Here is a 14,623-nt window from a genome sequence, read left to right as displayed (position 1 = left end):
CTGATCCCGGATATGAAATTTATTTTTGGGCTTTGACCACTCGGACCTCTAACCAGTCATGAGAACAGAGGTCTCCTCTTGCACTGTTGGGGTGCGTTCACACTGAGGAAAAGAGGTGGAAATTCTGAGTGGAATCCCCGCCGCGGACTCAGCTTGGAATTCCGCCTGCCTCACTGTCCTAATGTTAAGTATATGCTGCCCCGGCTCTCGGCTGAATAAATTGACATGTCAGTTTTTTCAGCCGAAAGCAGAGGTGCCATATATTTAACACTGAGTCAGTGAGGCAGGCAGAATTCTGAGCGGAGTCTGCGGCAGGGATTCCACTCAGTTTTTCCGCCTCTTTTCCTCAGTGTGAACGCATACAGCCCTTGACTATGTCCAAGTAAATTGAGCAGTGTTCATGCACGCTGCCTTCCAATTCTCTTCAGTTCTTGCTATTAATGGAAGTCCCAGTCAGACCCCCACCAGTCAGATACCTCCCACCTATGCTGGATACGTGATAGGTTATCATCTTGAGATAACCCCTTTAACACATACAGATGTTCTCCTTTCATATTTTATTCTGGTCTGTGCCATATTATTAGCTAACAATGTTTGGGGACGGCTTTTGGCTTAAGAAAAAAGTATAGGCCATGATGAAATCCAAGAGCCAGTATCCATTTGTCCTCTTACTTCTGCCATTGGGGGGACACATTACATAGTTGTCTGGTCCTATTGAAAGTACTGTAGCTGCTTGGGTATCAAGAGCTATAGGAGTCAGTAAAAATTTCTAAGCTTACAAAAAGAGTGGCCGAATTACCACATAGGAGTACAGCCATCTTTTATTTTTGGCTAAAGGCTTGACTAGTAGACTTAAATTGCTCTTTAGTAATGCAGAGGCTCATAGTGCTCTCTATTTAGCAAGACCAGCTTCGGCAAGAGCGACGAGATAGAAACCCCATGATGTAGTTTTCCGCGAGTCTTTGCCAAGTCCTTCCGTTCACGTTAAGAGTTCCACTGCTGGAATAAAAAGAAACTATCAAATTCCCTCAAGACTTCATTAGTATGTCGTCTTCTTTTTTAACAAGAGGAGTTTGTGCCTAACATTTTAACATTCAACATTAATCCTGCAATATTACTGCTAACAATACAGCCAGTGGCGACACATATGGACACAAAGCAGAAATCGCGTGATACACACAGTAAAATGGCTTGTGATGTCCCCTTTTGTGTTCCGATTCTCCTCCACGTGTGCGGAGCAGGTGGCAAATGAAATGTAATTGTCACACCTGGATGGTGATGACTCACTTAGAATAGCTCCGGATGATTCACCCTTTCGGCGCTGATGGGATTAGACGTTTCCGTGACCATATGATGTGAGAGGCCAAGGTGGTCCCTCGTGTCTCACCATTGAAGATGCTTCATTTTGCATGGTACAGACACTTCTGTCATATGTATGATGTTTTTCATGGGGTTAAGCTTCATGTTGTTAAAATTCTACATTACTGCTTGGACTACAGTATGGAAAACAAGATACTTTGCTGCTGAAACTTTTTCTGTTGATACGATCTATGGCCAAAAGTATGTGAACAACCCATGTAACTAGTAGGCTGGGCCTTTTTTGCAACAACTTGACGTAAGAAATCTACAGTATATAGACCAGGGAAAGGGAACCTGTGGCCGTCCAGCTATCGCAAAACTACAATTTCCATCGTGGAATTTACTATGATTGGGTCAGCGTGCTTCGTGACAGATAGATACACTTTAAGTCTTAGATGGGCATCATGGAATGGGTTGTCATAATAGAACGTTCTTAAAGCAGAAGTCCAGTGTTGGGAATTTTTTCAAAAGAGTTGGAGAGGAGGGGGCTGAACAGAACAACATACAGTATAACAAAGAAAATAGTGAGAGTAAACTGGTGTTAAATACACCTGTACCTGCGTATCCCAAGGTTGTAGTCCTCTTTCTGAGCGGGATCCCCGTGATAAAAGGAATCCACAAACTCTGAATGGAAAAAACTCTGGTGTAAGAACTCTACCTCTAGTGCAGTTATGGAATGGGTGTATAGCGAGTGCACTACTTGGCTGGCACCAAATGACCTAATTAGTATGTATAATTAGTAGGCTCTCTAGCAATACCCCTAAAATATTATCTCGAAGTATAATTAAATAACAAGTAAATATGTATATATAACACTTTATCTAAATCAAAATTAAAATTCATAAAAACATATAAACAAATGAACATGTAACTACACGCTTACAAAAAAATCTCTGTATATAAATCTCATGCGGTTGCAAATGGTATAATACACTTTCTGGTCTGAGCGGGGACCTGAGTCGTGATGGGTTGTGTCATGTCAGCCACCTCCTCCCCGGCTCTTTTGAAATAAATGCCTGACACCAGACTTCCCCTTTTAAGATGAGAATAATGGGTTTGGTTTACATGGTAGGTCAACCTTATATAAGCCTGAGATAATAATTATTGATTGGATTTTCATGGTGACGCTTCTTTATACAAGTTTTAGGTGAGCATCATGGATTGGAGTGGCTTGGTGGAACATTCTAACCCAATGCCTAAGATGAGCATAATTGGTGGACTTCCATACTGAACCAAACTTATGCAAGCCCTAGACTGGGATTTTATGGCGGGGCTTCCTTTATACAAGCCAGAGTAAAGCTTTATGCATTGGATTTTCATGGTGTAGATTCTTGATAAAAGTCTCAGACAAGCCTCATGGATTGGATTTCCATGGTGGAGCGTCTTTATCCAGACCTAAGACATGCATCATGGATTGGGTTTTCATGGTGGAACAACCCTGATACAAGGACAAGACAAGAACCATTGATCGGTCTTCCATAGTGGAGCACAAACCTGAAACCACCATATGCAATGCCAGGCTTTAGATGGAATAGTATAGACTACATGTGTACACACTGGCTTAATTTGGCATTCTAGAGAGTCTATAGCCTCCAACTTGTGGCAGAATTTAGTGGATAGCATTTACCTGTGTGAGCTGGGTTGTAGATCTTGACGAGGAAGACCGTGATGGGTCTACACAGAGTCCTGACCCAACCTCATTCCCTTTTAATGAGTTATTGACATGTTCTGGTTAATGGGATCTGAACCCATGCAGCCATACTCACAAATGTAGCTAAAAGCTTTCTGAAAGAATAAAGGCAGATAAGGAGAACGACTTTTCGTGTAGATTAGCATGTACCTATTCATATTATGATGTTATGTGTCCACATATTTTTGGTCATGTAGTGTTTGATTTCCCGATTCTTTGGTGCCTTTAATTGGTGGTGACCCATTCTATTTAAATATAGGACACCAAAAAGAGATGATATTTTCAGGTCAGCATTTGTAGAACACGCAGATTTCTATATTTGGAGACCACGTCTTTCGTCTGGGACGGATTCTTTTAAAACAATCTCTTTGATTTGGCACCCTATGGTCCTGAAAATCTACCAGTCCACAGTGTGTTTAAAATAGTCCGAGACACTGCTTTCATCTAACATCACCTGAATCCCGCAAGAGTGAAACACAGGCAGCCGACAAAGAACCTCAAGAATAAGAAGACTGAGAAGGAGGAATCTATGGGAGATGTAGAGGAAATCCTCACACAGCAAGACAAGGAGGAAGATGGAGCTGGGGTTGTTGGGTCAACAATGTAGGAGACTGTGCGTACACTGCGAGAAGGTCCATACCTAGACTAGTGTTATGGTACCCGTAGCTTCTGCAAAAAAAAGATGACTTTGGTATAAGTTAACTCTTAGAAGTCCTGTTCCTTCTCCGTTTCAAGATGGTTCCTCGATCATAAGTAACTATTATCGTTCCATGGAAATGAGTGAACGTTTTCAGGTCTTTCACAATAGCGGTCGTTTGACATCGTTAACGATTTTGCAAACGATAATCGTACGGTGGAATAGGGCCCTAAAGCCCCTATTCCCCGGGGTGATCAGAGGGAGAAAGTGAGCACTGACCTGTCAGGTCAGCACTAGAGATGATTGAACATCGGAAAATCTTAGGTTCTATAGAACGCGAACCTTGTCGAACCTTCTGCATTTGATTCCCGATGCCTTCCCGGTCCGTGGGTAAAGAGGAGACAGGCCGGGGACCACCTAGAATTCCGGGATACAGCCTATTACCAAGGCTGAATCCCGGAATTTCAGGGGGTACCCGAGCTGTCTCCTCCTTCCCCATGGCCCGGGAAGGCATCGGGAATCAAATGCAGAAGGTTCGAGTTCTATAGAACCTAAGATTTTCCGATGTTCGATTATCTCTAGTCAGCACTTGCTCCTCGTTGCCCGCTCGCTGCCGGTGCTATTACACCGACAGTGAGCGGGTAAGTGCTGGTGGTGCCATGGGGAGCTGGAGGGGGCTGTCCGGCCGATATTTAGATCGTCTGGGGAGCCCATAGGAGATGGTGGCAGCAGACCGCCACTACTCCTATTACACGGAGCGTCGGCAGCAGTTTGTTTTCATTGTTGTCTTTCGTCTTTCAACATGTTAAAAGATAACTATCAGCCGACATTGTACATGTCGACTGATCATTGCCTTTTATTGCGATTATCGGCCATAATTGGCCAAATACAGACGATAATTGCCTTGTGTAATAGGGCCTTAAGATTTCACCACTTAGGGGGTTAGTCTGCAAAGTGGGTATACTTCGACTGTAAAACATCCCGAAGCTACATGTATTTACAACCTTATTACACAAAGCGCTGTATTTGGGCAATTATTGGCCATTACAGCTGATAATCTTTTTGTGCAATTAAAAGCAACGATCAGCCAACATGCACAAAGTCGGCTGATCGTTGCCTTTTAATGTCTTTCAACATGTTGGAAGACTAAAGACAACAATAGCAACGATCTGCTGCAGTCGCTCAATATAATCGGAGTGGCATTAGAAGACCGCCGCTATCTCCTATAGGCTCTCTGGACGATCTAATGATCGCCCTGGCAGCCCCCTACAACCCCCGCCCCCGCACTTACCTCCTTGCTGTCAGTGCGTCTAATAGCACCAACAGCGAGTGGGATGCTGCTCCATTCACTGATTGGCTGAGCGAGCTGTCCATCAGCCGTGTCAGGCATTTTACCCCCCCCCCAGTCATAACATCACAACTCTGACCTTGTGGCCTGGCAATTTGCGGGCACTGGGAGAGGTAAGTAGTTAAGTACTTTTTCATTATCCCTCCTGCTGGATGTTAAAATAAAAAAAAAAAATCTCCGGACTTTTCCTTTAATAAAGAGACAAAAAAAAACAGCATTCAAAATAAAAAAAAACACAACACAAGCACAAAGTCACTGGTGTTTTTTAAGTTCTTTTTTAAATTAAATTCACATATCTCTGCCCTCTCATCCTCTGTCCATGGGTCACGTCCACTCACTGTCACCTCTGCACCATTTTTGGTCACAGAATGCATATACTATAGCAAGTTAAAAAAAAAAACACAACAAAAAACATTCAGCCTTTACAACACAAAGTCTCCATGACCTTAAAGTGTCCTCCCTGCTTTGATTTAATTTGGATCCGTAACTGGGCACTGTTGGACATTGTAACTCACCTGTGCCAGTAACGTAACACCTTTGTTGACAGGATTACAGTAAAAAAAATTACGTTTGCTGCCGGTCAAATAAAAAAAAAAATCCCTGCTATTGGGAAGCTCTTTTTCCCCTGTCCTATATCTATTACAAAATCCATCTATTCAAATATAGCACCAATAAGATTCCTGGCATTGGCCGGTGTTGTATTTGGAATTGATTGCAGCTTGGCAGTAGTCGCCCTGCTTTGTGCGTAATTAATGCCAAACTGTGATTATGGGCACAGGCAAATAACGCCAGTTTAAAGATACTGTTAGATGTTCCAGTTCATTGATGACTTTTTCTTTCCTTTAACATTGTTCTTATCCGGCAACTCCACGTAGCTTTAATGTTAATTGGTGACTACAGTACAAGACTCAGCACCTCCTTTTTATTTTTTTTATTTTTGGCCTTTTTGAGTTTTCCAAGTCCGAATTATCCCAATATGGGTGTGCGCAGCTGCGACTGTTTTGAATGGGGTTTAACCTACTACAGGCAATAAAAGGGATCCCCATTCGTTGACTAGAGTGGGGAGCAGCTGAAAATAGTGGAGGAGATTTACTAAACATGGTGTAAAGTGAAACTGGCTCAGTTGCCCCTAGCAACCAATCAGATTCCACCTTTCATTTTCCAAAGAGTTTATGAGGAATGAAAGGTGGAATCTGATTGGTTGCTAGGGGCAACTGAGCCCGTTTCACTTTACACCATGTTTGATAAACCTCCCCCAGTGTCTTTTGCTCAGAAGGACCCGGCCTCTCTTACATTACACTAACAACTCATTGATGTGAAGAAGCAATGTGTAATGCTTAAGGCCCTATTATATGGCGCGATTATCTGCCCAATCAGGCCTATTTGGGCAGATATTACTGTGTGTAATAAACACAACGATCAGCTGCGACCCAGTCATCCTGTCTTCCAACCTGCGCACTGGTCCGTGTACTAAAGGGTGCTCGGTTGGTGGCCAGTGAAAGTATATAGTAAATAATAAACATGTATACTTGCCTACCTACGCTCCCCAGATTCCTTATGCCTCTTTCCAGCCTGAAGCTTCTACATCTGTCTCTAAAGTGAGAGGCTGCTTAGCCAATCACTGGCTGCGGTGCTGTCCCATCTTGGTCAGTGATTGGCTGAGTGGTCGGCGTAGAAGATTCATCGGCGGCTCTGGTCAGCTGGGAAGAAGCAGGAGGACATCGGGAAGTGCGGGACGGTAAGTATTTATGTTTATTATTTACTATATAAAGTAAAGGCCGCCCGAGTGCTTGCTTTTTCGGCAAGTTGGGCCGTTTGATATGGCTTTTAGTTTGCCCTATGGTGGTTTCTTCACAGGTTACAAGTGATCATTGGTGGGGTGTAACACATCATTTGTTAACAAGGGATCCTTCTAAAGGTGCCCATACACCTTTAGTTGTGCAGCGTATATGGTGGCCTTTCGCTTTCGACCCTCCATGCAGGTTTTTGACGCCCAACACTTTTGTTCTCAGAGGGATATGTCAGCGGCCACTTTAAAGACTACCTGTCACTAAGAATAACAGTTATTGATCCCAAAGGGTCTCAACCTGCTGAAATCGGGCACCTACCATGCTTTGGCTCCGGTTGCAGTCTTCAGATGACTTAAGCAAGATTAAAGTTGGCCTTGTTCAGACTATAAGTTTTTATGCAAGTGTCATAGAGGTGTCATATGGGCAACATATGATTTGGTAGAAAGCCATCAGCTGACAGATAGCTATCATTTGTTTTATCCCTTTTATCCCTTAAGGACCAGGCCAATTTTTTTTTTTTTTTTTTTTTTTTTCTCCTCCTCCTTGTGTTTATAGCCATAGCACTTGCATTTTTTATACATTTATACATTAGCCCTTATTTTTTGCAACGCCAATTGTACTTTGCAATGGCACACGGGAAGTCGATTTCCCCACTAGCCCAGCCCATTTAATGCCGATGCCAGTTTTGACAGCAGTTTTTAAATGGTTAATTATCCAGGATGGCCAATCAGGCCTTGCAGTCCCTTTATTTTAAACATATGGGCCCCCATAGGTAAAAATCTATGTCCATATACCCATTGAAGTAATTTCTAACTTCCTCCTTTCCTCCCTATGTTCACACGTTGTATGACACCGGCCGTTCCGTGACCCGGCCTGGCCACGGAACAACCGGTGTCAGAAAAGATCATCCCAACTGGTACTGCAGTACCGGACAGATGATCTTTACTGCTGCTGAATTCGGATGCGGGCACATCCGTGCGCGCCCGCATCCGAATTCCCCGCTGCTCACAATAAAGCGTGCAGCCGGAGCGACATTGAATAGTGGCCGTAGAAAACTGACATGTCCGTTTCTTGTGTCGCCGCTAGGGATCCCGGCCGGAGTGTATACCATGTGTATAGACTCCAGCCGGGGATTCCTTACAAGGCAGCACTACGTAAGTTCCGTAGGAATCACGCCACTGTTACAACGGCCGTGATTACTACGGAACTTACGTAGTGGGAACATGGCCTTAGGCTGTAGTCACAGATATAAAACAGCATGTGCTTTGGGTATATGTCGTCATTCTGGCAGATCGCTGTGCTGACATATACCACGGCACACCTCTCCAGGTCCATATAAGTCCAATACTAACAACGTTTGGTCTATTTCCGAGCATATGAAGTTTTTGGGGGTGACTCGAAATTGAAGGCAGATACGCATTTAGTCCTGCAAAAAACAACAACTTTATATACTTAAAAACTTTGCACCACAGTATAAGGATTCTATTATGCTGCGTTTACACGGAGAGATAATTCGCCCAATCGTTCTTTTAACGATTTTGAAGCAACAATTTGGTTTTTATAACTATCAGCATTTAGACAAATAAATTGTTAGAAAATTTGTAAGAAAAATCGTTTTTGGGATCGTTTTAAGATCGCTTAAGCCCATCACACACATAGGGTAAATCGGTGAATGGCTGTCTACATGGAGCGATCTGCGAATTTTTAGCAAACGACGATTTGAGAACATGTTGAAAGATCACAATGTGCGATTTCTCGCTTGTCGCTTGATCGTTTGCTGTGTTTATACGGAGCGATTATCGCTCAAATGCGACCGTTATCGTGAAAATTCCACCGATTATCGCTCAGTGTAAATGTAGCATTAGACGGAGCAATTTTTAATGATAAACGATCAAAAACAATCGCTTTTGAGAACAAACCGAAATTGTTTACCATAACACACCGAGCGATAGTCGTTAGTTACGATTGTTACTATGATCATTATCCATTTTGATCCCAGAAAAAGAACCCACAAGGTTTACATTTAGCGAACAATTAACAACGATTTTATGGTCACCTTAAGAAATGCGATCAACGACACAAACGATTTTTCAGTCGTTGCCTGCACACATGCGAAACGATCATCGTTTAAATTTAAATTATATAATGATTTTTCGCACCATAATCGTCCCGTGGAATAGGGCCCTGTAAGTCGGCTTGCCGTCCTGCCACTATGCCGATGTATATCCTAAACGTGGGCTACATTATAAGTGTGAACAGAGCTTTAGTTCCTTACTACATGGAAAGATTATTGGGCAAAAAATAGTTATAGTGTTTTGTTATTGTCCGAATTTAAGCAATAATTTTTCCATGTTGCCATGCAGGCAGTAGTCAAACGACCAACGAAAATTCTATCGTATGCCATTGATCGCATCTTTTGAGCCAACCATAAAATCATTGCTTACCATTTGCAAATCTTTTGGGGAATGTACACATTGTTCATTCTTAAAGGGGTTATTCAGCCCTACAAAAACATGGCCACTTTCCTCCAGAGACAGCCCCGCTCTTGTCTCCAGCTTGGGCGGGGTTTTGCTGCTCAGTTCCATTGAAGTGAATGGAGCTTAATTGCAAAACACACCTGAACTGGAGACAAGAGTCGTTTTTGTAGCGCTAAATAACCCCTTTAAATACGAATGTTTATTTACTAGAGTATACAAACAATTGTAAGTACAATCATAATTGCGTTTGTAAGTAACAACAATCATTCCATATATTATAGTGTATGATTTCGGGTCGTTCCCAAAAGCTCTTGTTTGCAATTGCTTATCATTAATCAGTAGAAAGTAAAAATCACTTCGTCTTATAGGATCCCTTAATCTCCTTCTTTTCTTTAGACCTACAGTATTTTGTCTTATATTACAGTTAAAGGGGTTGTCCAGTGAAAATCTTTTTCTTTGAAATCAACTGGTGTCAGAAAGTTATATAGATCTGTAATTTACTTCTATTAAAAAATCTCAAGTCTTCCCATACTTATTAGCTGCTGAATGTCATGTAGTTTTATTTGCAGTGCTCTTAACACTTTGACCGCAACTGATAAAAACTTTTAACATGTCTTTAACGTGTTTTTTTGGGGACTGGTTTGCCTTTAAAAGGTTATCCAGGCTTACAAAAACTTGACCAGTTTCTTCCAAATACTGCGCCAATCTTTTTCTCAGTTTGGGTCTGGGTTTTGCTGCTCCGTTTCATTGTGAATAAAGCTGAATAGTAACACCACAAACAACTTAAGAATGGGGGGGGAGGGGCACTGTTTTTACAAGAAAGTAGCCTGTAATGCTGCATAACCCCCTTAAACCTCTGTGACCTGTCCTTAGAGGCTTTTTACATGGGGAAAGGCAGCAAATGAATGACGACCACTGCGATCGACACTTGTTTGCAAAGACTTCACGAGGCTTGATAAGGTCATTTAAGTGCATTGTTATCGGCTGGCTGCACATCCCCTATTTAGACAAGGAGATATGTATCCAATAACGATATTTTATATGGCCACACATAAGATACGGGCAGTCAACAAGCGAGTTTTTGCTTGTTCGTTTGCTGATCGCTCCATAGTTGTCTGTACCAGAAAAAAAACTGCATAATCAGGAAATTGCGTTTGTTTGGAGCCCGCGGAGCCCTTTATACAATTGTATTATTTTTTTCAGTCTCTTTAAATTTTAGATTTATAAAATATTTCATTTACCTTGTAGTGCTGGCCATTAATGTGTAGTCTTATTATCCATTGTTGGAATTTGTGTTTTTTTATTCCTGCCTGTTATATATTCAACTTTTGTTTTGGTTTTCATGCCTCATATATACAAACAGTATAATTTTAAAATGTAATCTCGGGATAAAACATTCTGGAAATGAAGCCGCCACACTGTTAAATGGGGTACTAAGTGTATGCGTGTAATGATCGTTTTCATTACTGTGCTAGCAATAAGGCATATGTGCAATCTCGGCTATTTGCATATGAGTAATCATGTTTAATTTCAGTGTTTTGTTTTGATTGCAGGTGGGAAATTATGGTCCTACTTAAGTAAGTTTTTAAGCAGGAGCACAGAAGGAAGCTTCGATGTCCCACTGGCTAAAAGTTCTCACTCAAATGAAGATCTCCTGAAAAACCTAGCTCCCTGTCCAAGAAATAGCGTGGAGTCTAGAGCGAGCCGTAGTGGAAACAGGCTTTCGGTGCAGCCTCTACATAGCAGCCTTACCCTTAGTTCTCAGGATGATAGCAGCACTCAAGATGAAGAAGGAAGGGAAAGTCCGTTGAAGTGGGCCGATTCGGCTTCCAGCTCAGAGGAGGAGTGTACCACAAGCTATTTAACACTGTGCAAAGAATATGGACAGGAACAAATTGAGCCTGAAACGTTAAGTGATGACCCTTTGCTCAGACTAGGAGTAGGGGGTAGTACCAAAGACTTAGATTTGATGCAAAAGCCCCTTCCGGACCCTTTAAACAAATTCAGTTCCGAGCTCAACTTTGATGAGTTTAAGCTATTAAGTGAACATGGGGAGCAGGAGTTGGGGGTACACACAAAGATGTCCGATGCCTTGAACAAATCCAGGAATAGCCCAATGGAATTTTTTAGGATAGACAGCAAGGAAAGTGCTAGTGACTTGCTCGGGATGGACTTTGGTAGCCTTAAACCAGAGACGTTCAAAACCGTTTCTGTCTTCCAAGATGACGAGGTTGACCCTGAAACTGATGACCCTGAGACTCAAAGCCTAGATAAACCAAGTATAGCTACTCATGACACTATGAGCCGTGGATCTAATGACTCCGTCCCTGTTGTTTCCTTCAAAGAGGCTGCTCTTGATGACGTGAGCAGCATCGATGAAGGAAGGCCGGATCTGTTGGTAAACTTGCCCGGTGCTCAACCAGTAGATAGTGAACAAAGCTTGAAGAATGTTTACATAGAAAGTGATATCTTAGACTCCAAACTGCTGGAAACTCCAGATGTCTTACAAATAAAAAGTAGCTTAGATAAAATAATTGAACAGCCAGATGACCTTCATGTAGTTGGAGAACATTCGACCCATCACCCATCCCAAACCATCTTGCTACAACCCATTAGCATTGACCAACAGTCTACTGGTTCTAATGGTTCAGATGTCCTCTGCAGCCTAAAACCATTGGACCCTCCATTGGCCAATTCATCCTCTTCCTCCATTTCTCACAACTCTTCCCAAGTAGACCATGAAAATGTTTCTAAGGTCAACCAAACCGAAGCCTCTGACCCTGGACTTCCTAAAGAGTTGTCCACCAACCTGATGCCCTTTCAGATCAGAATCGAGGACATGGATGACGTCTGTGCTGGACGTAGAGATCTCCGGGAAGACGGAGAGATACATAAGATATTTCAAGAGCTGGACGCAAAATTGTCGGAGGCCTCGCACTACTTCATCCCCGAGTCCTGCATTCGGAGATGGGCTGCTGAAATTGTCGTAGCCCTCGACGCTCTACACCGGGAAGGAATCGTGTGTCGGGATTTGAACCCAAACAACATCTTATTGAATGATAGAGGTCAGGAACTTTTGCAAATGCATTTCTTTTTATTCCGATGTTGCTTCCAATTAACTGAGTAGGCGTTTTATCTTGTAATTAGTATCTTCATTTCCTGTCTCCAGCTTCATTATCAGTGCTGCAAATTCACCCACTGTAATAGCTTCTAGTACTTAATGATGCCATTATTCTTAATGATACTGTTTTTAGCTAGAAAGGAGAGTAATTACAGTTCACTTGTACAGAAAATGGATGGGAAACATGTTTTGATTTCTCCTGTCATTTTGTTTTTAGGACACATTCAGCTAACGTATTTTAGCAGGTGGACGGAGGTTGAAGATTCGTGTGACAGCGATGCGGTGGAAAGAATGTACTGTGCCCCAGGTTAGATCAATCACCTCAAGCGTTTCACTTGAAAAGTAGATTAGCAGCTTTCATTTCCTCCGCCCGCGGCTCTTGTAACATACTTTTATTGGACGTGCAAGTTAATGCATGGCCTGAAATTCACACTAATTCCTGTCCTGTCATGTCACACGGTAGATATGGCCAATAATTGAGGCCTTCTTGAAAGTTAAATAGTCTTTTTGTACGTCGCTTCGTGTCATTCCCGCTATTAAGATATGTAGAAGTTAACTAGATGTATGTTCGTGGCTGATGAAAATGTAAAAAAATATATTCTTACGGCTTAATTTTACACCTTAGATTTTAAAGGGCAAGGAGAATTCACAATTTGGGGTGTTTTATTAAATTTCTTGCAAAAAGTAGATCTCACGATAAGTTTGTCGGGCAGATTGTTGTTGGTTTAGTAGCTAGAACCTGCAATATACAACCTAAGCTATGGCAGCCCCTCACTTCTTGCGCAGTTCCTGGTAGTGTTACATGGGGCCCATTGAAATGAATGGGTGACCAATGTAAGACAGTCACACTGAGTCCTCCATCATAGCGATGACATGAGCAGAGCCCGCACAGTCAGTTACAGTTGGCTCTTCTAATGTACAGTTTTTAAAATGTAATCTTATTTAAATTTTTTATCATTTCATAAAGAAAAATTCTTTCCGCATAAAAACAAATGCATATATACATAAACAATATATAGAAATGTATATAAACCTACACAATCCATAACCTATATAGTGAGGCAAATACGATACCAAATACGATAATAATACTTTCCGCTTCCCCCCACCCTAACCCCAACCACCCTAGACAATAGAGAGAAATGCCAACCGAAAGAAACAAAAAAAAACCCCAGCACATAATTGTATTGTACAGTTGACTCCTCCCCAATGACCATGATCTGAGTTGACTCCAATTCCAGCAGTTTATCCACCGTAGCAAATGCTTACTGTAGCATCCTGGTGGTTAGCTAAAAGGAGGGTGCCACCACATTGTACCCTAGGTCTACTATGGAAAAGGACGCTGGTTGACCTCAGGGAGATCAACCAAAACACCGCAGAGACACCATCACGTGTTTCAACGTCAATGTATTCTAGGACAATGCCCCCTGGGAAATCAAATATGCAAAAAACACTGCAGAGACCCCATCGCATGTCTCGACGTTTGAGCTAGCCAGACCTTCCTCCGGGAAGGAACAACCAAGCCAAGGAATGTCTCCAATCTAGGAACCCACCCAAGCAAGTTATCCAACCACAGACAGCTGTTTTGGGTTATTTGCCCCTCATCAATGTGGAGTAGGATTCTGGCTAGTGGGAGCAATGCCTAGTAAGTGCATGCAAAAGAACGCTGGTTGACCTCAGGGAGATCAACCAAAACACAGTAGAGACACCATCACGTGTCTCAACGTCAGTGTATTCTAGATCATGGTCATGCCCCCTGATCATGGTCATGCCCCCTGGGAAATCAAATATGCAAAAAACACTGCAAAGTTATAGTGACACATCACACCATACCTGAAGGTCAGTAAATTCCCTTTAAATTGGAGTGAAGTATTTCAGTGACTTATATGAACAGTCAGAGGATCATACATTTATATAAGAAGTCCCACCAAATTTAAAAAAGGAAGAAAAGCAATAGGGTGCGGGTAAATAATAAACAGCGTAAACTCATCCATCCTCGTGTCTCTGTCACATCGCTCCCGAGTCCTGCTGACCGCCGCTAGAAGTCTTCCAGTTGCAACGTCACAGCTAGGCTGAGTGATTGACCGCTCAGCCAATCAGTTACTGGGATGACCTAAAGCTGGAAGAGCTTTAGGTCATCGGCAGCTGTCAGCGGGATCTTGGAGCAGCGCTATGGGGCACGAGGATAGGTAAGTTTACTT

The 14,623-nt window shown here is 42.4% G+C and overlaps 1 protein-coding gene across 3 annotated transcripts in view; it reads left to right on the top strand.

The window, feature by feature from the left end:
- Positions 1-14,623, top strand: part of RPS6KC1 (ribosomal protein S6 kinase C1) — a 111,286-nt gene that overhangs the window by 73,162 nt on the left and 23,501 nt on the right. For all 3 annotated transcript variants that reach the window (XM_069954747.1, XM_069954746.1, XM_069954745.1), the window contains 2 exons: positions 10,855-12,366; positions 12,640-12,729. In XM_069954747.1, the coding sequence (XP_069810848.1) occupies positions 10,855-12,366; positions 12,640-12,729 (1,602 nt within the window). The remainder of the gene's footprint in view (positions 1-10,854; positions 12,367-12,639; positions 12,730-14,623) is intronic.

This window comes from Dendropsophus ebraccatus, chromosome 15 (assembly GCF_027789765.1).
Source record: "Dendropsophus ebraccatus isolate aDenEbr1 chromosome 15, aDenEbr1.pat, whole genome shotgun sequence".
Classification (NCBI taxonomy): domain Eukaryota; kingdom Metazoa; phylum Chordata; class Amphibia; order Anura; family Hylidae; genus Dendropsophus; species Dendropsophus ebraccatus.
This window is presented reverse-complemented; position numbering and strand designations above follow the sequence as displayed.